Here is a 27,342-nt window from a genome sequence, read left to right as displayed (position 1 = left end):
AAAAACCCCAAACAAACAAACAAAAAAAAAAAACCCTCAACCAAAAAAAAAAATCCCAAACCTTTAAAAATGTGACCTTCAGTGTCACATGAGTGGCTTAAAAGAAAATTCACTACTATCCTTCCTATACCTGGTACCATTTACCAGTCCACAAACCCTGGAACACCATCCTTTAAGCAGCAATTTACGCAGTGACTGCACACTACATTCTTCTTTACAGACATGTATTACTAACAATAGAAGGGATCCACCAGTGTGATTGAAATTTCAAAAAGGAAGAGAAAGTGACAAGATGTCCTTCAAACACCTTCAATAGATGTAAGTCATCTCCAAACAGGCAAGAGTAGTGACCAGGATGAAGCTGGAGATGAGTCCAGTCAGGCAGCTGTCACCAGCCTCCATTGTCACCAAGGAAACTTTCGCATCGGTCTTTCAAGGGGCAGTGAGTGGGGGTGTCATCCCCAACATCTTCCAACAACGACAACCGGAAAAAGTTACTCAAAAGAGATAAATTAAGTAAGCATCTCATTGAAATAAATTGCATCCCGCTTTCTAACAAATTAACAGATTAATCCTTTATACTTCCAAACAGCTCATTATCCATGTAGAAATATCTCTCTCTCTCTCATGGCTTATTTCAAGTCACATCTGGCCTATATTATCAGCACAATCAAGACTCTGCAGGCCAGGTTATCTACACAAAAGGCAATTACCTCTTGTTTTGTTTTAATTTTATTCATGCCTTTTTAGTTAGCTGTTACCTTAATGCTTGCCAAATGCCCTTCCCCACCAGTTTTCTGAGGCTCTAGAAAGTTGGGTGGAACACATTTAAATTGATCACTGAAAAGAAAAAAAGAAAAGCCTCTGAGATGCCAAAGACTCTTAATGCAATCACCAAGAAGGTCAAGCTTTATGCACTTCCCTTCCCTCTCGTTTTGACTGATTAACCACGACCTTATGTTTAAAATTGCTGCTTGGGTCAAACCCTTCTGAAGGCCTGGCTCGTCTGTAAAGCACCAAGGTTAATCTTCAACAGATTCCATTACAGCCCATTCAGCTATTCTAGCAATGCTATTTGAACACACTTCCTCCACAAGGCAGGTCTTTTTCCAAGGTGGCGTTAGCTGTCTTGTTATTTGAGAAAGCAGGCTATGTCCTTTTCTTCAACCCCCATACCCAACCCTTCTCATCCTGGACAATATGGAACCCAAGACAGGCTTTAGTCCACTACAAGAATGAGCGGTATAAACACAGTGGTACAGTCACTAAGCACAGAGACGAGCAGGCTTCCTTTTGCTGGTGTCAAGCTCAAGTCATCCCTGCCCACCACATTTTTTCACTTACCAGCCAAAAGCCATTTGCACAGGAGAGTTGATGAGTTCACACATTATTGTAAGCAGTTGTCAAAATACTTCTTCATTAGCCAGCCTTTAAGTGGACCTCACTTGGCTAGCAGACAGCCTACTAAAATACTTTGGAGCACCACCTTTCTGCTTCAGAACACCAAGCTCAAGAATGAAATAGTACTCAAGCTCAAGAATGAAATAGTACTCAAGCACTGAGGCCAGTCAGAATCAAGGCCTTTTTCTAAACAGGAGCAAGCAGGCTCAGAGGTCAGCCCCCAGGGCTCTAAAACAACTGTTTGCCACTCTCATCATGAGGCTGAGAACTCTCCAAGAAGCAGCCAGCTAAGTCTGGACCTACTTTGCCAATTTACATCTAAGGCTGTGCAGAACCTCTTGGCTAGCTGCAGAATATCTCCAGAGAAGTGTCTTTGCAATAGCTAAAAGGAATATAAAAGACATTAATATTAAAAAGCAAGCTGACAGTGATCTGTGCTAAAATATTTTAACGTTTGTCTTTATTTTTCCTAGCACCAGATCACAGTCTAACCATTTCTGGTATCTCAGGTGTGTAAATCCAGCAAACCTGCTAAGTCATGGAAACAGCTCTGAAAACCCTCCTCTCTGCCCCATACACAAAAAGCCCATACAAAAAGCACCCTTGAAGTTATCAACACTGTGTTGCTAGCTGTGACGGAAAGGAACGGCAAGATCCAGGTTCTAAATATACTGTGTATCTGCACTGTTTGAGGATGTATATCATACTGGCAAAATTTAGCATGACGAGAGTTAACAAAACTGCTCTGTACATAACTCTACACAAAACATGTTATGTAAGCAGAATGACCTCTGCACATCTAAGAATACATATCATAAATTTATATAAACACAGTGACAGTGGTTAGGGAACACAGTTCTTATTCATAACTAGCACAGATGTGCTGACAGACATAAAGAGCACAGGTAAGCTTGTGGAGCAAATAGACTAGCTCTGGAAAATCCTGCTGTGATGAAATAAGCACTCAAGATTCTGCCCAGCCCAGCCTTTGCTGCTGTTTGCTCCATCTCCCTCCAAAATTACCAACCCCTACAGCAGACTTAAACAAAGAAAACATATGGCCACTCCACAGCCACCTCAGTATGAAGTCCAGCAGATGATAAAAAGGCACAACCCCTGACCATTATCCCTATGTTGACACAAATTTTTTAATGGATAATTACACAACAAAAACTCCACCCTGACAGCACAGCATTTGCTCAACGGAATGGTTTACAATATTGTATAAAATGCCACAGTATGACTTGCCAGATCTCATCTGTCAACTGCCTTAGTCAACAGAAGCTATTCTGGGTAAGAAAAGGAACTTCCAACTCCTAAACCTTTTCCCTTCACCCACATTGAAGAAAAGCAAGGAGGACTTCACAGGTACTGAACAATGCCTGTGACTAGCTCTTCAGGGAGTAAATCACTGCCAGTCATCCCTAAAGAAAGGGGATACCTAGTCTTCATTCATTTCCCAAAGATCAACAGCACATCACACAGCTTTTTCAAAGCTGAGTTGCATATAACTGTATAAAACCAAACTTCAAGAAGATTTAACACCAGGGTCTCTGTTACTTCATTGACTGGATCAGAACAGGAAAGGCTCAAAATGAAGTATTTTACTGTCTCACCAGAAAGGACTAGTGCTAGCTAAGTAATGTGGTATGTCCAGATAAGACAGCTCTTCAACCTTCACTCCTATGCCCAGGAAGCACCCAGGACAAGATTCAGGACACGGCTCTGCAGCTATGAGGACACTAGCCACCATGTAAAGCCAGCCCACTTGATGACACAAAGAGATGCAATTTCTACCATGCATCCCCCGTGCAGTGCCAAGGGTTAATATTCAGATGGCAGGTTCAGTCCCGAAGAGACAGAATTGAATTTAGGTTCAGAAGGCTTGTACTGAGCTTTATGTGCCTCTGAATCCTGGGGTGACTCTTGCTCACTAAACGCCGATATTTGTATGAATAAAAATGAAGGGATTTAACAAATCTTGTTCCTGCACACAGTTGTCAAAAAATCTGACCTTTAGAACAGGAAAAAGAGGGGGGATTTAAAGGTTTAAAGAAGAGGCAGTGGCTGCCTGATGTATAACAAACCTTTGAAAAATTATGAAGCAGTGAAAATCCCCTAGTGCTCCTGTGTGTACACAGGCAAATAAATCCCTAGGAATAATACAACTGGGACCTGAATCTGATCTCCGATATATTATTGCTCCAGAGCTCCATTCCAACCTTCACAAACGGCTTTTTTTTGTTCCAGATAACTAAATCAAAGCAATCCTGATAAGCTTTCAAAGCAGGGAATGTGAGGAATGGTTTAATGAATGTTACAACTCAACCTATTACAGACTACAGAGCATTACAGAAGAAGACAGGAGGGGGGAAAAAAAAGGCACATATGACACTCCATGTCTGGAAGTCTCATAAATTCAAATCCAGAAGCACCTGCCTTTCTAAGCCCCTTTATATTAAGCCCAACAAAAACTCAGTGCTGACTGCGCAAAGGGACATAAAGAACAGTAAGTGAGAATAACTGTGTCAGAAAAATACAGGAGTTTTCCTATTGAAAAGTTGCATTAGTTGTCACAGAAAGGTTAGAGTCTTAATGGGCTTACATGGGAACTGACAGCAAAAAAAAAAAAAAGCATAAACAGAAAGTAACAGCAAAAGAGAAAAAGGGAACATGAGTCATGGAAGACAAAGCTAAAAAAATTTTGGAAAAGCATGTTCTTTTTGCAAAGCAGCCTCTGTGGCATTTACATTTGGTCCTAAGTGCTATTTGTGCACTACAAGAAACTCAAGCAGCTTCTGCAGATGTAAAACTTCAGCTATGCACGTGTAGTGCAGGCTTGAAAAGTCTATGTTCTGGTCCCAAGTTTTGCCTTGCTTTCACTGCTTTTCCTGTCTCTAAGCATAAGTAATTGTTCTCTCAAAACCCAAAATAAGGTTGCAGCATAAGTATTTTACAACAGCCTACTGTAGCTAATAAAGTTCTGTGCGGTTTAAGTTTCTGGGCTCAGGATGAAAGATTATATTAAGCTAATACTTCAGGTGATTTTCATAAAGTGGAATTTTAGCTCAGAAAATACCAGACACTAAGGTATCTCACAAAGGCAATGATCGTCTCCATTCCCATACATCTTACCACCTAGAAAGTGTTTGAGAGGAGGTCAAGAACTAAGTAACTATGCTCCCACTTAGATTCTATATACCTCCATGTCCCCATTTGCTCCTTTCATCAACTTATGTGCATTCTTGTCCAAGAATTAGTAGCTAAAACAGTAAAACAGTTTAAAGGTTTTAAATGAAACAACTATCTTCATACAAGTAAACAGCTGAGATTATCAGAACAGGTTAACAATTCAGTTTTTACTGCCAGTAAATAAGGCTTAAATACCATAAGCTTTCAGTATTACCTAGACAGTTGCAACGGACTGTTGTAGAATGCAAAATGGTTACACTTACAGAGATTAAATGCTTCCTATTTATGTGACAACACCTATCAACACTGCTAGATCAGAGTTACATGTAATTCTACAGCCATCCTGAATAAATCATCAGGCAGACATATCCAGAGCAAAGCCATTCTTATCATGGAACTGTGGTCCCAGAAGAAATCCCTGCAGAGAAAGCTCCTATAGAAGTGTTGTAACTATACTTAGTCACTTTCGTCACAGCAGGTCCAAAAAGTTCCAGAATTGTTCCAGAATTGCAGTCTCTGAGCATTTTTCTGGTTTTCACTTACTACCAAATCTGTCTCTCTTTTCATTCAAAGTTCATCTAGCACAAATTATCTACTATTATTCTTCCTGCTTCAACTTCTAATCCACATTTGGTTCACTTACAGTGTTGCAGAGCACTCCATGCAAGAGGTACGTAGTAACTAAAAATAAGCAGCAGAAATCTGTACATTTTCTACTGCTTTAAAGACATTTAGTCATCTTGCTCATTAACTAGAAAACTGATCACTTTTCACAGACTATGAATACTTGGGCTTTCTGTTCACATCTCTTCATGTTCAGAAACATTAACTGTTTGTAGGAAATTTAAACTCTGCTAATACACTGATACCCCATTTCTTATGCTTATTCAAACTAATACCCCACCTGTATACCTCCCAATACTACTCCATATTTCATTGCACATAACACTTTACAATTTTCAAGCCCTTTGCAAATAATCTCCTTGTGCTTTGGTCCTTCTAAATGTCTTTCAAATTTAAGTAACTGCAATTCTTTTTAATATCAGACTCTGATTCTTTTCATGCACTTTTAATGCACTGTAGACAATCTCAGCTTCTTGCCTTTAGTCCACAGCAGAACTCTGCCATTTTAAAACAAAATATAAATGTTGGGGAAAAGAACAACATCCTTTTATTAAATGCTGGTAGACACATAAGCAAAGATAATATATTCTGAATATATGTTATACTCAATTTCTGTTGCTAGACACCTGATTAAAAAGTAGTTTGTTGCCATACATAGTGACAGTTGATGCTTAGAAAAACCAATAACAGTTTACCAGTACTGGATGATCAGGCAACACAGGTGTCTTGATGTGAAATTTCACCTGCAACACGACATTCAGTCCTTTCAGTTTTATTCCAAGGTGAGCCAGGCAAAGGAAAAATAAAATGGAATAAAGAAGTAGATTAAAAGGGCTTTGAGGAACAGCATCTGGGCAATCTGAAGAGAAACAGGGACTTCTAAGGGGTAGACTTCAAATCTCAGTTGCTGGAAGCTGGAACACCTGGGATAAGAGGCATGCATGCAGGTAATAGTGCAACAATAAGATGAGCACAGACTTTTTTTTTTTTGTTTTTTTAAATGTACTGGTACTTCTGCCAAGGTTTACATTGCAAAGGCCTAGGCAAGTCAGGTGTGCTATGTAACACAGCTAGCAAATGGAGAAGCAAGTCTTCAGTCAGCTCTGTGAATGTGAAATGGTGAGGTTTTTTTCCTGCTTAAGTCATGACGTACAGCACAGTATTGCACCTGGTGCAATCAGAAGAAATAACGACATAATCCTGAGGGTTTACAAATATTTTTAAGAACATTGTACATTGACAAAACAGTTTACTTAGTCATGCAGTTTTTACCCAAAAAGCACAGAATCCCATATCTTATCCTACTGCTTGTAACTACAGAAAGTTTTTGGACAGTCTGAATCTGTTGCATCCTCCAGCAAACCACTCATTTTTTCCTAGACACCGAAGAAAATTCCAGCATCATTTTAGCCCTTCAGACTTCTGAAGATATAAAATTGAAGCTTATTATATGGAAATTTGTGGGGGCAGATTTTAGAACAGACTCATTGCTCAATGAAAACGTTAGCGTTCATGTAACACTTTTTACAACTACAGTTATTTACCCCCAGTGCCCTTGGACACAAATTCTCTGCCTCCACATTTGTGTGGTATGCTGTGCACCTGTTGGTTGCTAACCCCACCCCAGACACAGCCACATCACAGGGCAGCAGACCGAGAGCTTGACACGGTGTGAAGCAGCGTGCAACCTCTCAGGACAAGCTACACAGCCAGTAACTAACCTCAGGCAGCTACCGTGCACAAAATTGTCATGGGTTCCATCTTCCATAAATCGTTGAGCAAGCAGATGAAACAAACAGCCCACTGAATCAAGAGTAAGTTGCAAATGGTATAGATGAAGTTATTCAATGCTTTCTGGAGAGGGAGAAAGCATAGTTAGCTATTACTGATGTTTAAGTAGGGTTTGGGGTTTTTTTACCTCCAACCTGTAGTCATCACCAACTTCCCTTGATAAACTTCAGAAAGTCTGTAATTTACTATTCTATTTTCTACTTCTTGCATCTGTTAAGATTTTAACTGTCATTCTCCATGATTATGCCTTTCTGTATAAAACACAGCCTACACTCTTCCTATGCTTGCGTAGATATCTTTAGGCCATTCTCTAACACCATTGGTTCAATTTTCTCCACAAACAGTATAATTTGTGTTGAGACTTGAATCAATATCACAATGGTTCAAGAAGCTTTATGCCTTTGCCAGTCAGCTTTTGCCAGAGGAAAGCCTTGTATAATTGGCTTTTTCTATCTCTGCTCATCTTGTACTTATCAACTGCCAACAAAAGAAAAGAATTTTAGAATACAGGCTTTCAGCCCATTTTCAAGGGGTGCTTGGGGGAAGAGTTGTTTGGGTTTGTTTGTTTGTTTTCTGGAACTATGTGGGCTAGAAACAATTTTGCACCTAAGCAGAAGTCAGGATTCTTCAACATGACCATGTCCTGGAACTCTGGGAGTTGCTCTTCACATTCAATGTCCCCGACTATTTTCAAAAAGACCTTACACTAGAACAAAGTGCATGCCGCTACTATTTAAACACCATAAGATATATTGGTATCAGTTCTCTATAGCTACTCCTACCGATTTTACCATTCTGGTAACACTCCCACCACAAGAACATACCACAACAAAACACATCAAATATGTCAGATCCTGCTGGTACCTTAGCTACACTGAAAGAAATCAGTAAGTCTCAGAAATATAGGAAATTGTTATTCAGACAACAGACAGACAGCACTTCCTTTCCCAGAACAATCTGTCTCCTGCCCTGACAACTCGTTCCTGCTATATTTACCCAACCAAATTTTGCCAGTGATATATTTCCAGATGCACTTGAGCCACATGTCCCTGTCAGTCAGCCCAAGCACAAGGAATCCGAGCAGAGAACAGCTCCTAGAAATCACTACATGTTAATCCATGCTTCCTCTCTTGCTTGCTTTTAGAGTTAAAGGAGACAAAATGTGTAAAGCATTATTCTCGGTTTATTTTGGAAGCAGTTGTGGGGACAAGAGGTACGTCATTTGATACAGCTATTTACTTGAACTGCTTTTTTTATGGCTGACAGAGACACCTGAACAGTAAAAAAAGAAAAATAAAAATCTGAAACATGCAGTTAAAAATAACTGGCTATTTCAACCAATTAATACTGAGTGTCCAGTAAGAAATTGTAAGGCTTTCCAAAAAAAGGCTAGATGCTGAACAAGGAGCTTACAGCTCTAATCTGCCATGGGAGAGCCAATTCCTCATCCAGAAAAAAAAAAAAAAAAAAAAAAAAAAAAAAAAAGAAATGTGCCATCTTTGCTGGAGAAAAGCAACACACATCAAGCAAGGAAAATCAGTTCTAGATTTCAGATAGTTCCATTTAAGAATGCTGACCAGCTAAAATTAGTTGAGTTGTGGAACAATAAGAACAGGATCTAATGAAAAGCTAGCTTTGCTTCTTATGAGCGAAGCCACTTTATTATTGTAACAGTTACATTCTTCCTATATTCTGCCATATATTTCTGATCTCATGCTACCTCTTCCAACCCTAATTGCACAGCTAGGTTCTTTTATTTTCATAATTTTATAAAATACTTCTGATAATTATCTAAGTTCCCCAAGATCCTTTGAGCAAAGGACCAAATAAACTCTTTTCCCCACCTCCACCTTTTTAGAAGATGCTGTTCACAGCCCCTACCTTAGTATGACTTTGTTTCCGAAGTGTATTTTTTTGAGACTACAGCAATGGGGAAAAAAAAAATACACCAAAACACACCACAAAACACCAAAGTCACCTTGCAGGATCTTCTTAGTAAGAAGACTTTGTCATCAGATTGGTGGCCAGTCAGTGGAACCAAGGTATTTCTCAGTTATAGGTACTATGAGTCTTCAAGAGCAGGAGAAGGGAGCTAAATCAGTGATGCAAGAGGAAGAGGTGAACAGAGGAGCTGAAAGGGTTTAAAATCGGACGTATCCTTCCTTTGGCTCCCTCCTCCCCTTTTCTGGAAAGCGTGGGCAGGCAGTTTCAACCTTTCCAGTTTATTTAACTGGCTTAACAGAGGGTCCTAACAGGTCACAAATAAGCTTTTTAAATAAAAAGCACAAGTTGAAATCAATCATGGATATATCAAAACTTAAGGACAGGCCAAATTTATTACTCGAGGTGGAATTAAAAACCACTGCAGCCTTCTTTCGATAGCAGATCCACATAACAAGACCTCTTCGCTAACTGAATGCAGATAGAGGTTCCTTAGAATGAAAAGTACTTTTGACCCATTCTTCTACAACAAACAAATGAAAAAACACCTTGGTTTGTATCCAAAGCTAGTATTGCTTAAGGACAACTACATCCTTTAAAACAGTCTAGATTATTTTCACTACAGCATTAAAACTTTAAAATTTTAAAATGTTTCTGCTAGAGAGATTATTCCTGCTTCCTTAAACCCTGTACATTTGCACGTTTTCTGACACCTTTTCCTTTTCAAATCTATAACAGTGGAACACTTTCCAAGCATCCGACTGGCACATCATACAAGATGAGTGAACACCATCACGACAAAAAAGAAAATGAGCATCTTATGGGTGGCATTGAAAGATGTTAAAAAAAATACTGGCCTGTGCTGAGTAGGATCAAGTGAAATGTGGGCAAAATATGAACTGCATTACATGTAGAGTTTATTAGCAGCCTCATACAGCTGCTCAAATTCAGGCATCTAATACGGGGATGTGAACAGCTGGTACCATCACCTGCTGTTCCTGCAGAGTGAAAGGGAGTGTGTGACCTTCCGCTGCAGCACATGGGTCTTGTGCCTGTGAACGAGTACCAGGATGGGTTGCAAAACACAGTAATGTTAAGAACTGCCATCCAAAAAGAAACTACAATTTAAAGGCAGCTGAATGAGAATGAACTTTACTTTCAGATTTTTAATGAATTGTTAGAAAAAGCAGAAGAGAGAAAACAGCTTGCAAAATTTAAGTTGCTGTTGCCTCTGACACAAAACTTTAATAGTCATTTACCAACCATTAAATTAAGAATTCAATTTAATAATATATTTCTTCAGCAATTTCTTTTTTGTTGAAGAAAACATTTTTTTATCAAATTATTTAACTACCATTCAGCTACTCTGTTAGAGTTGCTCTTCCTACAATATCTGAATCTTCTCGTTGCTTTTCTCCTGTGTTTCCAACACTCTTGGCAAAGCCTCTTCCCTGAGAAAACATTACTTTTTTTATTTACCAAACACAGACATTTCTTCCCTTATGTTCTTAATGAAGCAGAAGCCTTTGTGATGAAAGCGTTCAGGACTCCTGTATCATGCAAAGAAGTCACACGCTTTCAGAAAATTTTGTTGCTTAGAACTTACCTCTTTGCCAATCAAAAATCTAGTTGTCCTACAATATCATAGCACTCCTGTTTCAACTGGAACAGTCTCTTCCTGTTGACCATATTTTAACAGACTGGTGTGTATTTGAGCAAAAGTATTTCCTACACCTTTGTGTTCATCATCAACAATGTTCTCCCCAGTCCCTGTGCAAGCCTGATCACATCTGAAGTGCTAATTTCACACTGAGGCAGAATGTATTTAATAGAGTGGAAGCACAGAAGTAAAATTTTATATTTGCACTTCAGACACTGAAAAAACAAATGTTTTAACCAAGAGCTGAGTATGCAAAGAAAAACATAGTATTTCTGAATGAAAAATGTGAAAAACTCAGACTGAAGCGAAAACCAGCTAATGATGTCTCCTGCCATGCTGTCGTGACAGCCATTTGAGTTATTACAGAACTATTACGGGCCACTATAAACTGTCTAATCCCGCTTTGAAGAATATCCAAGTTCCTAAGTGCAGTTACTAAAGTTGCTTACATAAGCAACCATATTTTACCACTGCCACTCATTTTATTTCTAGAATAAAGCCCCTCCCCTAGACTATACCCAGATCTAATCGACTGTTCTCCTTCAATACGCTATGATCAAGATAACAACCACATCTTAATTTATTTCAACAATACCTCATACTTACATTTTGCCACCTAAATTATTTAAGCAGTTAATCAAGAGGCAAATGGAATCTAATTCAACAAGCCACTTGGCGGACTTCATCACTGTATCAAGAAAAATGGCAATTTCCTGAAAAGGAACAGGGCACAAAGATACATTTTAATAAAAAACTTCCTCCCAGAATTAAGTTAAACACAATCAAAAGTGAACAGCATTGTTCTGAAGTCTCTCATCTCATTTAAGTAGCACACACGTCAAGAATTATTTACAGTCATCCAAGCATTCAGACCCCTGCACCAAGGAAAGGCAGCATACACTTGCTGAAAGACTGCTCTGTTTACAACTTACTGTTTCAATATGGCTAGGAATAACGTTCAGCTTACTGCTACAAGGACAGAACCAGAAATCCGAATTTCTGAAGTGCTTATATTAGGGTATAGATAGAGGATCAAACAATCAAAGTACGACCATCACTGAAGAATTTAACATATTCAGCTAAAAAGCATTAATCAAGTGCACTCCTTGTGTATTACAATTGCATAATTGGAACTACAGTACAAAATGACATTAGCATATGCTGTCATGGAAACAGTTTATCAATCTATTCATTTTAACAGGATAGCTCAAGCCAGTATCACCCCAAACTTTTGTTCTATTGCATATATGTGCAAGTTCTCATCTAACATGTTTTACTTTTACATTTCTACTCATCTCACGTTGGTTTTTTTTGCCATAATGTCTCACCCTGTTCCTCAACTGTCATGTAACTATACACCTATTTCACAACGTGCTTGAATACAAAAGTAGTTTGAAATTGCAAGTTTAACTTCACAATTGCACCATGCAAAGACCACAGATACATTCATTTCATGAAGTTAAGTGATGAGAAGTCTATGTCTATCCATGCCCTTAACCTAAACAAGAAATGTCCAAATATAATTAGGAGTTCAAAGCAAGAGCAGGTTGCTTTAACACTTCCAATGGCACTTCCAAGTCACGTGGATGCAGTACATCATACAATACTAATGCAGATCTATCAATTTTCTACAATAACTATGACTAGTTGATAAATACTCCTTCTCAAGATGGGTTTTATTTCCTAAAATTTTATGTTGACATATACTGATTCACTGTGCCTAGAAGATTTACATATATTTAACTCACCCTATTAACAAATCCACCAACTTCCACTCACTCCCAAACCTTTTCCCCAGAAAGTATCTGTTGATACCACCAATACTGGAATGAATGCACTTCAAACTCATCCATGACATGACATTTCCACCTTTTTCACCTCAGAATCCATCACATCGCAAGACCTCAGACCCTACCTTTAAGCCACTGTATTATAGGCAACATATACCAAATGTTCTTTTCTTTGTTGCTTTTAGAGGTGCTGTAAAGCAAGTCAAAATTATGTCATCTAAAAGATGATGGGAGTTTTCATAGGACTGCATGCAGCTGTAAGTTTTATAGCTCTTTCCTGGACAAATTTGCTGTCTTGTATCATTTCTCTAAAGGCAAAAGCAAAAGCAAGATCTTGACTATCCATCCAAAATTTTATTTAAGAACTTACAATGAGGAGGTCCAGAATGTGTTGGAAAAAATTCTTTTTTCCTGATTGAAAAAAAAGCAATAATCTATTCCACAATACTGAGATAGCAGACAAACTAGGTACAGTTACCTTAAAAAGAAAAAGCTCTTGCAAGTTTACCTCAAATGGGTAAGCCACCAACCGCACATCCCTCACTATTAACATTCCCTAACTAATCAACTTGCTATTTCAATAACAATGCTCTCCATTACTCTGCTACTTTTACACTTACCTTTAAATCCATCCAGTTCTACCTCTCTTCTTGGTGGCTTTTTTCTTCCACGCTAATTATTGAGAGAAGCAGCACTTTATCACACATCCCTGCACTATTCCTGAAAAAAGGACGTTTTGTCCAATTGAATCGTGTTTCAAACCTCTCCTTCGAACTCACATCTTGCTAAAAACCATGTTAGGGATCAGCCAACAGCAGCATGTTTATAGGACAAATGGAGGTAGTCATTAAGGAAAACCCTCAAGTGTTTAACAACTTTGTACACTTAATGACTTCTCTCTGCTTCTGCCCTCTTAAGCTACAAACACTTTGAGGTGAGGAATGCTTCAGCATGCTTGTTGTGTATGCACAGCCAACGCTTCTTGCCAGTCCTACTACATATTATGCAGCTATATAAATATGCACCTGCACTTTCTGACACAAGTTATTGCTTCTTTGAAGTAAATCACCTTTAGGATGCTGTTTTTAACAGGTTAGATGGAAGCAGTTTAGTGAGAAGACAGTTAAATGAAGGAAAGGTGACAGAACAGAAAAGCTTTATATTTAATAAACTTCTACTGGAATTCAGTAATTTAATGTACACTCCTACTCCTAAAGGGTTTTTACTATGATGCAAATTAGCCTAATTGGCCACAATTGCTTTTAACTAGTCTTGACCAAAGCAAAGACATCATCATCAAAAAAATCTGGAATAAAACCTCCATGGATGACTTAAGGGGAACCTTAACTTCAACGGAGCATCTGGTACTGCCTTTCTACCAAATCAAACTGCAATTTATTGCCCTCTAATGTATGTACATTAGGCCATTTCCTTTATGGCTGCACTTCACACAGAAGTAGTAACTGAAGGAAATAATGGAGTGCCCAACAAGTGGGAAAGTAATTGCTCAACAAGCGTGGAACAAGAGGGAGTCAGTTGCGCACCGTGCACATGTGGCAGCTCTTCAGAGCCCAGCCCTGCAGCGGTAACAGAAGGCTGGTGTTACAGAACAAGCCCACTGCGGGAACTCTGCCAAGCAACAGCCAGGAGCGCTTGTCCATCTAAATCCTTGGGTCCTTAAGGATTAGGGGTCAGGAAACAATTCCTTCCAACAGCACCACCTCCTGCCTGTACCTGCCAGTCATTAGCCATGCACGGATGGAAGACTGTTAAGCTCCAAGCTCTAGTCTTCAACTGCACCCAAAGAACTGAATTAAAAGAATGCTTAGGTGGTATCACAAGGGTGGTAGCGCTGGATTGCAGAAGGGACAGTTAAGAAGCCCTGACTTTAAGAGAAATACAGAAATACCTTGTGTGAAGACCATCTTACTGGGTTGGTTGGGTTTTTTGTTCTAGATATTCCCAGAGTCACTCTACTACTTTTGAATTTATTCAGTAAGTCTCTTACTACTCAGAAACACAAAATAGAAGATGAGCACAAGAGCTAAAAAGTTATCAAATTAAGGATGCTACGCAACCACAGCCTTAGCCCTTTCTGCCTGTTCAGTCTTAGAATCTTTCAGTTATAATCTTCCCCTTCTCAGGAGTCCCAGTTTCATTCAGTAACCTATGTTGAAGGATTCAATGAATAATTCAACAGAATCAAGTAGAGTTCAGAGTGACCCCATCCATACCTGACTCCTCACACACTCTGCATAAATGCTGTCCCCCACACAACAGAAAAGCCTTGGAAAAGGTTATGGTGCTTGTCTTGGTGCATCTACAAGCTTCACAAATACTAACAGTTATTCTTCATCAAGCACATTCCTCCTCTTTCTTCCTTTAAACAGAAAATAAACTAAATACTAAGTGAAATTATGACAATCTTGGTGTTAGTTTTGGGCACAAGAAATTCACACCCCAAGTCTCCTAGTGCAGCTACCATTCTCAGGCCACATTAGTGTCACTCCAGGAAAATTGCTTAGAAAGTAAAGCACAAAATTAGCAACCACCTGGGAAAAGTCTGGTTTATTATTTCTCCAATAACACCATTAAAATCTATGCCAAAAATATCAATAGAAACCTACTATCTGAGGGAAATTCAAACACCTCAGCCATAAGACAGCCATTTGATGCTACAATGAGATTAAAGATTATTCTCTCTCAAAGAGAGTATTTGGAACTACCTGCAACTTCAAAGCAAAAATACTGCATTGGTTTACATTCTCTGTGCGCTTGGAAGGTTGCCTGCATTCATGAAGACTAGGAACTTGCTTTTAAAATGACAACTTGTACTGCATCATCTGAACACAATTCACAAAAATCAAATCTGGATTCAGTCTGCAAGCAAAGCATCAAATTAAGGTTGTCACCTTAATCTTCATGTTTCTTATAGTAAGAAGGTAACAGAAAATAATAAGAGAAATTAATTACCACTTCTGTTCAATGTGTCAGGTCATTCGATACGGACTAAAATTGAGCCTTACTCTGTCTTTCCTAACCTTTCTTACATCCTTTCCACTCTTGTAAAAAATTTTATAGAGAATGCAACAAAAGCTAAACGTTAGCCTGAGTTGCTTGGTCTTCCAAAATACCAAGTTAACATGCATGGATACCTGTTACTTAAAAAAAAAAAAAATAATTAAAAAATATTTCTTTTTAAGTTACCACAGGAACAGACATAACCTAGGAGACCAGTGAGTCTTCTAGATCTTTTATATTAAGCTGATATAAAACAGAAAAAAAACAAACTTGGGTGATTTTTTTTTTAAATGTCTGCTCTAGATAACATTGCAATCCTTCAATGCAAACAAAGGGAGAAGTATCACAACTTACAGTCCAGACACTGCCTGCAGAAACTCAAGATATAAATAATAAATAAAATACCGCATTCCTCTTAGCTGCAAAGTGCAAAGTAACAAGCATTGCAGCACTAAACATATCACACATTCATATCGTCTAATTCCTATACTTCTTTAAAAAAAACATTATTTTCTCTGATTTCTTAACTTGAATAGACCACAGTTAATATCTCTGATTCTGTTCAAATTAGTACTGCAATAACATTGAGAACAGGCCACACATTTATATTTACTACTGATTTACCACTTCTTAAAAGTGGATCTTTCAGAAAAAGTTCAAACATTAATCCCAAATCAGGATAAAATTCCTGTACTGTTTTATATGCATGTCAGATTTTTCCCTAAAAACTGAGTTTCCAGAGCTCAGACATGAGAAAATGAGTGTGCAATCAAATCTACATACCAGAAAACTGATGGCTACAGTAACAAGTATATTAAGTCAGTACACTGGGCAAAGGTTCTCTTACGGTTACAGTCATTTGACCTTTAGCCAGCTCTTAATGCCCCAGCCAACCCTCTAAAGATGGAGATTTGCAGCAGCTTCTTGTCTGAAATAAGCCATGAAAAGATTCTTCTGAACCCACTGTACAAGCATTCATTTAAAATGTCATGAATGTGCATGAAATCAGAGTGCTTCTAACAGCTTACTTTGCAGCTTCTGTTTAAATGCACTAACTCTGAACCACCAGAGGATAAAAGGACTCAAACCTTCCAGTCTGGCACTTATGGACCTAAAATATACACAAGCACCTCTTCACAGGTGTGTTTACCTAGTTTAAACCTTATTTAAATAGACTCTTGATGCACACACTTTCCACAAACACCTGCTTCTCCCACTGCAGTGCTGACTTGTACAAGGCAGTTGTATTCAGTCATTTTCTGTCCTAAAGCCATCCTACACACCAGTAAGCAGCACTTCAGTCATGAAAATCCTGCTTACTGACTCATCCCCCCCCAGAAAGAGCAAAGCACAAGCTCTGCAATGAGGAGAATGACTACAGAAGTGCCTGCTCTTACCTCTACATCATACTGGAATGGTCTGAAGACTTCAACAGCCACAGCAAGATTTAAGGAAAACCAATCCTCATCAGATCATGGAAAAGCAGACTTATAATTAATTCGTATTTCCAGACAAGTTGTGGTTATAAAACCTCTCCCTACTGAGCTCAAGAGCATCCTAAGTTGGAAACACTCATGAAAGAGAAGATGCTCAGTTACCACTCAACGTCAAAAAGAAGCTTCCTTTTGTTGACCTAAATCCATAGCAAGACTGACAAGATGAACAAATATTTCAACATCCAAACACATTTTCTAGATACTCAGCTTACTTTAAAAAGCAGTCAAAGGGAAGTAGTGGTGACAGTGACCCTAGATCCAAACCTGTATCAATAGTAAGTCTTCCATCAGTTTTAAAATGACCTTTGAAGATGTAGTTGTATTTCAGTTTTGCATGCATGGACAAAAGCTCGATAGTCACTGCTTCCATATAGCTGTAACTCAGGACACCAATTTTCGCTTTTTCTAAGCATTGGAAATACAAGACACCACATCAAACTTAGGCTTATGGTGCTTATCTTAGTGCAACAAGCATTCAGCTATTAAATTTATCTTGGAGTAACTTATGCATCACCCATGATGACAGAATGTCTATTTTTCCTTTCTGTTTTTCAGGCAACTTCTACCAATAATAATTAAAATGTACACAGCCCATAGAAGTGTAAAAATGGCATACAGTAAACCAAGTGACAGTGGATCAGGACAAACATGCTGTTAATTTTCAAATTATTAAACTGCTTTTATAAAGCTATGTAAAATTTCCACAGAAATTAAGTTTCTCTGTCAGAATTTTAAAGAGCAACATCATTCCACATAATTCAGGTCCAAGGCCCTTAGCTAGGTATGCCAAACTGTAGAAGTGAAGTTACTCTTACCATAATCACAGGATTGTTTGTGCTGAGCAACAGCACCTTCTCTAGATGTTTCCTTCAAGAACCCATTTAGACATTACGATGGGATGGGATACCACTACTTAGTTGCAGGCAAGCTTTTACTATTCTGGTAATCAAATAAAACACATTATGCAATTTAGTTACTCTTGAGGAGCAATACTTTGAAGTGGGAATCTTTAGCTGCTGGAGGCATACGGTGCATCTTTATACCCCTGACCAGGGTATTTCAGCATCACAGTCATCACAGAGTTAATACCCACTAGCTCAGAGGAGAACAAAAGGTACTCCACTGCAACATGCCTAACATTTACATTGCCTCTCTTTGCTCATTAAACAGGTTTTGGTTAAATAATGAACAAACTGTATTACAGACTCCGATGAGAATTCCAAAATTATAAATCAACTGGTAAAGCCCAGAGGAGAATGAAGGGAGTGGGAGGGAAGGAAGGATAATATTGACTAATATAAAGGGCGCAGCTTGACAGTGGATATTCCTGCCACACCTGATCAAACACGCTCCATGGGGGAGGGGAAGGGAGGGCGAGAGCAAGAGGGGAGATGGGACAAGGCAGCCTGAAATTTGCATCCGGAACAGATTAAAATGGGTTCTTGGGGGATTGAGAAAATACATAATATATATTACTATAAATGCAAAATTGTACTAAAAGCTAACTCAAATGTCAAAGATTACAGCTTGAATAAATTTAAATATAAAAGCAATGTGTTTCCATGAGCTAATGAAAGAGACGTGAAAGGAAGGTCTAGGCAGAAAAAAAACCAAAAAAACAACAAACCACCCACAAAAAAACCCTAAGCTTGGACTTTTCATTGCCTAGAAGATGAGGCAGGAGACTCTATATCATCCAAAGTATTGCTTGGGAACCAGTCCATGTCTAGAACTGGAAAAAAAAAAATAAATAAAAAATGGAGCATAGTAATGATGTCCTATCTCAAGACACCAGTGGTAAATAGCAGTCACTGAAGCTGAAATGACCTGTTTAAGAGAGCCCCGTGTAGTCAAACCGACACGCTATCATCACCATATATAAGCCAATTATTATCTCAGCATGAACCACACTTACATGATGACTAATACTTACAGGGAGTCTCTGAATCATTCAGTACATTAAACTTTGCTTTCTCTAACACAAGCAGATAGCGGGCTTGCATTTTTCCCCAACAAGTCAACAGCACATTGTATCTAGCTATTCTAGATAAACGGCCAGTCCCTGACATTTACTCATACTGCATTTATTTGAGCATCCTGACATTCCCTGCTCTTGTTGACGAGAAGAGGTATTTGCAATAATGGCAAAGAACTTCAGGAGTCTTATTTTAAAGAAAATTTTATCTCACAGAAGGAAGAGAAGGAAAATTTCCTCCCAAAACACTTTTGGTGACTGTATGCATATCCTACAAAAGATGAGTGAGGTTACAAAAAACCACAAATCCAGACTGTCACATAGCCTGGGTACAAGCATAACATCCAGAACAAAGATACTATCTGGAAACACAGAGTGTGCAGGAGTTCCCTAAGATGTCACGACCTGACAGAAGAGTCTTGCTCACAATCAAGGGAAGTTCACCTGGCAAAGAAAAGTAAAGCATTACACTTACAGGCAGCCACAAAAGAGGAAGGAATAAGGGCTTAAACTGGCACGTGTCCTCAGCGCCTCTCATCAGCACCTGGCAGCGGCGCTACTGTACTTCTAGGGAACATAGTTTTTATGGGATTCCAGGCTCAGAATGGGCACACTTTGCAATCAGAAGTGCAAAAAGTCCATCTCAAACTTAGGTTGAGTGCAGTTCTGAACACTCACTGTAATAAAGGGACCAGAAATAAACCTTACTTTCAAATATTACAGTCAGTAAGACAAACCCTGGGAAGAACCAACAGAATGCACATGCAGCTCAGGATTAGCCTTACTTCCAGACTCTCAACATATACTCAGGTTACACTTAAACAAATCACTCCTAAAACTACAAAAAGAGAAAATGTGGGGGGAAAAGGGAGAAAGATAGGTTGTGGGGAAAAAAAAAAAAATGGTCAGAGTACACATCATAGCCTTGTGTTCTACCTCTGTAATCAGTATAGATTTCCAGTTCCTTTCAGTGCAACTGGTCACAGAGTAAGCCTTTCACTTCAAGATTCAAGAGACCCAAATGGAAAGTGAAGTCTGTGCTTTGCTTATTACGGATAACTGATGATGAAAATCAACAAACCAAAGAATGTGAGGAGAAAAGGGATAACAGGAGGCTACTTTCTAAGCAGGTTTTTCGCATCATTCAACGATCAGAAAGCATAAACAAAGCACAGAAAGACTACGCATAGTAATACACCAGATATCTTATGTTACTACAAGTTTCAGTATACTGAAGAAACAAGCATATTTATATATAAAAATATGTGTGTATATATACACACACAAAAACATATAGATAATACACACACACAAATATATATCTCCAGACAGTGGCAGCAGTGGTATTTGCATACTAATTTATGTTGGTATTATTTGTCTAAAAGTATATACATATTTGCTCTTTTCTTGTTATTCAGTACATGACCTCTGGATAGTAAATAAGACAACAATTATACCTGCACATTTATTTGCATATACCCTAGCAGGTACACATACCTGCTGATTTTTGTATAAGCTTACCTGTTATATTATTCAGCACTTCTTTTAGGAGGCTAAAGCTATGCAGCAGGGGATCCCTTTCTTCATCCTATAGGTTATATATAGGAAGGAAGTCATTATAATGAGGCAAACATATTCCTGAAGACAAATCCTAATAATGGATCTGTAAAGACCTCACCCTCATATTCACAGAAGTACTGTGGGTTGAGTTTATCACTGTCAGCACGCTTACTCCATCAAAAATCAAGAGAAGCATTTTTATTTTCCTCCTAGTGCTCCCCAATGTCATACAGCTCAAATGTCAAAGCATAGGTTCAAGACCGAGCATTCTGGGTTGGTTTTATTGTCCTTAGAAGTATTTCTGATTAGCCTTCCGCTGTTCAATAAATTTCAGAGCAAATCTACCTCACACCATATTGAAATGGCTCATCTGGATTTGCTATAATGTTAATCTATGCAGATTGTAATGGGAACAGAAATACAATGACATTTGGTGCCATTAAAGTAACTTGAAGAAAGAATCACAGTGCAAAATTTATATGAAAAGCTGCATCCTTTAGCTCTAGCCTATCTTTACAATATTAAAATAAGGAGGAACAGCAGTTTCTCCAAGCTGTGTGCATCCACAGCCACACCTCCTACTGGGTGGCAGTGAGCTCTAACGAAGAAATGCCAGTTAGAAAGAAAAAGGCCCCTGAAACCACTGGTGCTGGATGACAGCCATCTGCTATTCATGTGACATTCTGAAGTGCACCACAGATAGAGTATGCCACATGCACACATTTACTCCAGAAGACATGAACTGACCAACGCATCATTAGACTTGGAAACATTGTATTAATGGCTTTTAAAAAAAAAAGGGTTGAAACTATTAACAGGTTTCAGTCAGGAATATAGCTAGCAGTCACAAAACGGAGCTAAAAAGAAGACACTATGCCATATGAAAAATTAAAAAATACCCTATATATAATGACTTCCCCAGTTTTTATTTCATGGCTTTCATGGTGAAGACTGTCTTCACTAAGAGGGCACAAAAGATATATAAAAACATTGTGCTAAATAACACCGTATTTTCAAAATCCCTGACATACCAGATGATAAAAGTCTAAATGAGATGATTCCCATGTGGAATACAATGTGGGGTTTTTTGTTTGTTTACAGGGTATATAGGTAGAAGATTTCCAGCTTTGTACCTCTTACAGTTGCTGGCACACAAGAAGCCAAAACTGCTCAGCATGAAACAACGTGGGTTATTCCAACTTTACTTACAGAAGTACTACAACAAGTGCTAAAAAAAAAAAAAAAAAACAGAGATACTTTTCTAAAAGCAGGTGGTTTCTGCCACAACGTGAACAGGTAGCAACAATTCAAGATAACTCACCAGATGTGTGTGAGTGCTCCATCGGGCATTACGCTTTATGGCTCCCACCACCGCGTTGATTTCACCTTGTACAATGTAAATGTTCTTATCCACCATCCTGACAATCCTGAAAATAAAGGTAATTCAAATTATCTCCAGCCCCTCAGAATCGTTCTGTCCTTCAGACGAAACATCAGGTTGGCCCTAGTCAAGCAGGAGGCCTGCAGACATGCAAGAAACTCTTTCAGATCTTTGTTTTGTGCATGCAGACAAATAAATGTATTTCGTCAAAAGGAAGCTGCTTTTCCACTGAGTGTGTTTTCAAGACCATGAGAGCAGACAGTTAGTTATAACAGGGCATCTGTGAAGCAAGAGACAACTTTGCCAAGACACATTCCTCATTTTTTTCCAGTCTATGTAAGTTCACAGAAAGATAAAGTGTTAGGGTAGCAGGACAGATATCCATGACAATGCAATAACACACGCATCTCCAGCACTCATGCAAAGCCCCGCAGCTCTACACAGAACACAAAGCCAATCTTGTACTCTGCTAAATAAGCATCAGTGGCTTGAATAAGCTGGCCAGAGCAAAACTCTTCGGGACTTTAAACTTTGACAAAATAAAGTAATTTATAACAGATGTTAATTTCACACTTGCTTCATGAAAAAAGCTTTCAAGAACATGGGCAAGTAAAAAAGTCCTGGGTAAGACCCCACAAAGAAATAAGCAAAACTTGAGACAAAATTGGATGGAACACGGGGAGAAAAAGTGAGAAAGCTAAAGGCAGACATTTACTCTCATGTAGCCTGAGGTCTTACAGGGAAAAGCTTAAAACTGAGGTACCCAGAAAGAGCCAGAAGAGTGTAAAAAAATTTACAAGCAAGAAATATTTGTAATGGTCTGAGAAAAAGAAACAAAGAGTGGATTACTATAGGAGTGTTCTCTCTATACTAGCTGTAGCCCAGATACAGTCAATCATAAAGAAATAAGAACGGAGGGGAATGAACAGACACAACTGTTTATGAAGAACAAACAAGACTTATAAAGAGGCCAGAGAGTCAGATGATACCATGTCTGCAAATTATAAGGATTTAGTGAAATGGTAGCCAAGTAATGAGACTTTTTCAGAAGATATGAAAGGAAAATGAGGAATCCAGCTTGAAATCACAACAGGCCATCCATAGGGAAGCAAAACACTGAAAACAGATGAAACATTGATCATAACGCTTCAAACCAGACAGGCTCATTTAAAGGACTCAAATGGTGGGGGTGGTGGGTGGTGGTAATAAAACACAGAGAACATGAGAAGGACTTGTTCCCGTGTAGCAAAAGCAAAGCTGGAAGGAAATGGTTTTGGTGTTACTCCAGACCTCAGAAACACCACCGCAGATATTTCAGAACATACGTCCCGGATCTATCAGGCTTCACATTAATTAACATGTTTGTATTATCAACAACACTTCAAATATACAGATATCCTCTGAGTGACAGAGACTAATTTGTTTCAGGACTCTCTAAATAATGGAAAGAAAGAAAAATATTATAAAAAGATATCTTATCAAGGGAGACCATCAGATTTGTCGTGTTGGATTTTTTTATATGTCTGCAATAGGATGAATAATCTTATGGCAAAACTGTTTCTTACTTTATTAGATTAATTATACATAATGGTAATCCTAAGTGTTACACAATAAATTAGGGGCAGAGACAAAAGTATTTTATAATATACGAACTGCCACGACAGACAAGATCAATAGTTTATCTATCTCATTCGCTACTAGATGATTCAGAAAAATAAACAAACAGTTCTGCCAAGTAGTTTGCTTGTGCCCTGAAGAACAAAGGTTTATATCCTCCCTCCACAGCTGCATATAACAGAACCACAGATACTCTTTCTACTCATGTGTCTAATGCTTGAGAGACGTTCCCATCCTCAGTAGTAACTTATGCCATGTATAATTTATATGACTGCATTAAAATACTGCATAAAAATATCCTTGATCACAAGTTTTTCTACTTCAGTAGGTTGTCTTTGGTTTAGTACAAGGCATTAATGGGAGATCTTCTCCATGTAAAATTCCTCACTTATTTATTTCTTCTTTCAGTAATTCCAGTATTTTCTATTATTTCTATATAGGCAGTTTCAGGCATCAAAACTCTGGTCCACAGAAGTGCTTCTGGGGAAATACTTCATACATTCAAATTTATCAAAACTCAAGTTTTTCCTGTCTTCACTGTTACAAAACAATATTGAGCATGTAAACTTTGTAGTGCCATTCCAGGGGGTTAGCAAACCGACATGATTCCCAACCTGATTTGGAAAAGCATGTAAAGAAATACCAGACATATGTATCACATGCCTTGCACATACACAGATACTCAATAGTTCTGCCAATGTTTAAAGCGATGTCAAAGCTTAAATGCTATCCTGCATACTACCGAATCTGCTTATAGGACTCCTCTATTTCTTCTCTTCTCCTTTTCACCTAAAAGAATCAAGATGCAAAAGTTTGTTAAACTCAGTCCTTCCTGAATATAGGAGACATAGAATGCTCAGCTGCTCCCAAACCTGGCACTATCTCTAAGCAGCTAAATATGAGGAAGATAGACACAAACCTCCAACACACACCTTTTCCTTCTAACCTGCTGGTAAACTGAATGTGCTGATCCTTTCAAGCAAAGGTGCAAGAAATCCATGTTGCTTGGCAGGACTCTCGTGATGTATTAAAATCCTGCAAAACTTAAGGGTTTGGTTTTTTTTTTTTTCAATTATATACTTTCATTGCTAACCGTTTGAGAAGACTCTCAATGAGAATGCACTCCTTTCCTGACTGCAGATTACATTAAACCTAGCTTTATTCAAAGGCACAAAAATTCATTTTACGCTGCCAAAAAACTTACTGGTCCGATGCAACTGAAATAGGCTATCATATGCTGGAGACACAAATTCACTCTCAGATCTCTGAACATCACACATACAGCCCACTTCACCACAAACACTGGATAAAGACAGGGGAAAATCCTGCTTTACATTTAAGGTTGCAGTTAACCAAGAAATAGCACATACGCATTCCAAAGTAAACAATAGCCAACTAAACCACAGCCAACTATCTTCAGCACAGAAAGGACCTTTGCAACTATGTGCTGGAGAAGGAAATGGAAAACAATTATGGGGTGGGGGGAAAGCCAGACAACTATTTTCAGAGATGCACCTTGTAAGCAAAAGCACCATCCATCCCTGTAAAAGCTTAAAAGTTTATTTCAAGCAACAGAAACAGTTTTTCTAAACTCCACACTTCCCAGAGCATATCCCTTTTAAACTGCCAGGTAGTTTCAGTATGCATTCCTTCAACTATTCCTTCATCACAAGCAACAACTGCTCACACTTTAGAGCTCAATATAGATGTACTATATTGAAAGAAGTTTTAAAATTGAAATTAATGCTATGAAGCTGCAGAAAGTTACAATATTTACCAAACCAGCACTGAATAATCAGTGGGGTTTACCAGAGCATGGTGGTAGTCAAGCAAAACCACTAAATGTTTGTTCAACGTACAAAAAAATTGCTAGGATGAATTCAGGCTTAATGTTAACAAAGGTATGGTCTAAAGAGTAGTATATTGTATAACTGTTGGTTGGACGGGTTAACAGAACTACCAATGCTGAAGATCATTAAAAAAAGTTGAAACAACCTGCCTAGCAAAGCCAGGGTGCCGACACCTCTTGATGTCTTTAGATCAAGACTGGATGCCTTTCCTGAAAGCAATCTTTAATCAGACACAAGATAGTAGACTCAGTACAGGAACAAATGGATTAAGTTTTGTGGTCTTCGGTTATTCAGAAAAAAAAACAGGAAAGGTACCTATTAGATTTCAAATGCTTTTTAGCCCCTTATCTCTTCAGTTAGTCCTACATAAACTCCTGGGTTTTTGTCATGATAGGTTCATACATCTGCTTAAGTTTGAAGACCAGTCGTCAGATTTCACTCCTGCGCAGAACTTTGACAGGCAGCACAGTGAAAATGACATCTCCAAACCAAGGCAACACAGCTGCCCAGCCCACCATGAGAAAAAGGGAAGCTGTGAGCATTCACAGCCTCACTGCTAACAAGGTTATGAACACTATGGGTGGAAAACGGTAGGTGCCTGAGCACGTCATTATAGAACAAACTCCAACATTTATATACTACTCAAAGCCTTCAGCAATGTTCTATGGACATTAATTATCACCAGTGCGAGACTCCTGAAATAGTCCCCAATGTGAAGTCTTTATATAAAACCACTGACCAGATTTACACATGCAAATGTTATCTCACATGTGCACTGAATGCTCCGCTCTTCAACCTTGGAAGACGCTACCCTAAAACATCCCAGTACATAAGAACACAAATTTTTACAGGGTATTACCATAAGAAGTCTCAGGCACACTTTTAGGAAACAATCCTTACCCTGCAGGGAAATGCCTGCAACTCTTCTGGAAACAAGCAAGAGTTAGCATCAGAAGTGACAAAGTCTGGCAGACTTTCATCAAGTCACTTCTTCCTATCACTAACTTTACCCTTCAGCTATGGTAACTGACTCAAACCCGCTGAAACTACTCCAATAAACAGCAATATTAACACCAACATAATCACTACATATGCAAGAAAGGTACTATTTCAAAGTAAGCTTCCGTTGACCTAAATTTGCACTGTTTATGATAATGCATGAATAATCTATATAGCCTCTGACCTAGATTTGGCTACTCAAGTCCTGATACAATACACTGCTGCCAAAACAGAACACACAACACCCTTCAGTCCATGAATCACAAACAATTCCTGCCTAACTCAGAGCCAGCTAGGTTACCCAGAAGCCCAGCTGACAATTAAAATGCTCCTTTTCCTCCTTCTAAACCGCATGCAGGAGGTACATAAATCTCTGTTGGGAAATTTAACGTGCTTGGGTTTTTCATGTAATAACTACTCTGCAATAAACATCACAGGCAGTAACAGTTCAGAGAACTCAGGAAGTTTCTCCAAAGGCTAGCTCCCAATGCCTGGACAAAAATAATAGAAAAAAGTATTAATTTAGAAGTATAGCATGGAACCGTGCAGCCCAGTGATGCCAGAATTCTGGGCAATTAAAAATGCCCTTTAAAAGATAAGCAGCAGTAACATGACAGCGGTGGCACGTCAGAAAGGAGGTGGGACATGCTTCTCTGCAAAGTCTCCACATTCAGTTGCAACAGCAAGATAGCGCCTGGGAATCAAGAAGAGAAGGCAACTCACATTTATCTGTCAAAACTGTAGATTAAAAATGAAACCCAAGGTAAACATGGAGAGGGGAATTTTCTTTCTTCCAATTACTTCATACTGTTGAAACCAAGAAGCATGCTACCAGCCGAACTCGTAACGCACGCCCTGAAAGTTAGCTCTGAGCCCTCCTCCTGCGGCAGCTAAGCAGCTGGCTGGCTACATGCTGGGAGAAGTCTCCCTTTCCACCCATCTTTAACCAAGCCAACTCCGCGCCCGGCAGGCGGGTGCCTGTGCAGGTGCAGTGCACGCCCGGCACCTCCCTCCCCGCCCCGGCCGCCCAGGCCCGGCCAAGAG

At 38.8% G+C, this 27,342-nt stretch overlaps 1 protein-coding gene across 6 annotated transcripts in view; it reads right to left on the bottom strand.

The window, feature by feature from the left end:
• Positions 1 to 27,140, bottom strand: part of GBF1 (golgi brefeldin A resistant guanine nucleotide exchange factor 1) — a 107,825-nt gene extending 80,685 nt beyond the window's left edge. Inside the window, exons 1-3 of one of the 6 annotated variants that reach the window (XM_035897258.1) lie at positions 27,022 to 27,140; positions 21,773 to 21,878; positions 20,413 to 20,479 (exon numbers count right to left, since the gene is read on the bottom strand). In XM_035897258.1, the coding sequence (XP_035753151.1) occupies positions 20,413 to 20,479; positions 21,773 to 21,878; positions 27,022 to 27,023 (175 nt within the window). In that variant the 5' untranslated portion in view covers positions 27,024 to 27,140. Of the gene's footprint in view, positions 1 to 761; positions 841 to 5,912; positions 5,961 to 20,412; positions 20,480 to 21,772; positions 21,879 to 24,381; positions 25,212 to 27,021 lie in introns of those variants that run through there. The other 5 variants (XM_035897255.1, XM_035897254.1, XM_035897256.1 and 2 more) reach the window with 5 other exon arrangements.
• Positions 27,141 to 27,342: the final 202 nt, after the last annotated feature.

The sequence above is a fragment of the Egretta garzetta genome, unplaced genomic scaffold, assembly GCF_000687185.1.
Source record: "Egretta garzetta isolate BGI_Z169 unplaced genomic scaffold, ASM68718v1 scaffold56, whole genome shotgun sequence".
In the NCBI taxonomy this organism is placed as follows: domain Eukaryota; kingdom Metazoa; phylum Chordata; class Aves; order Pelecaniformes; family Ardeidae; genus Egretta; species Egretta garzetta.
Note: the sequence above shows the minus strand (reverse complement) of the source record. Positions and strands in the feature narration are given on the sequence as shown.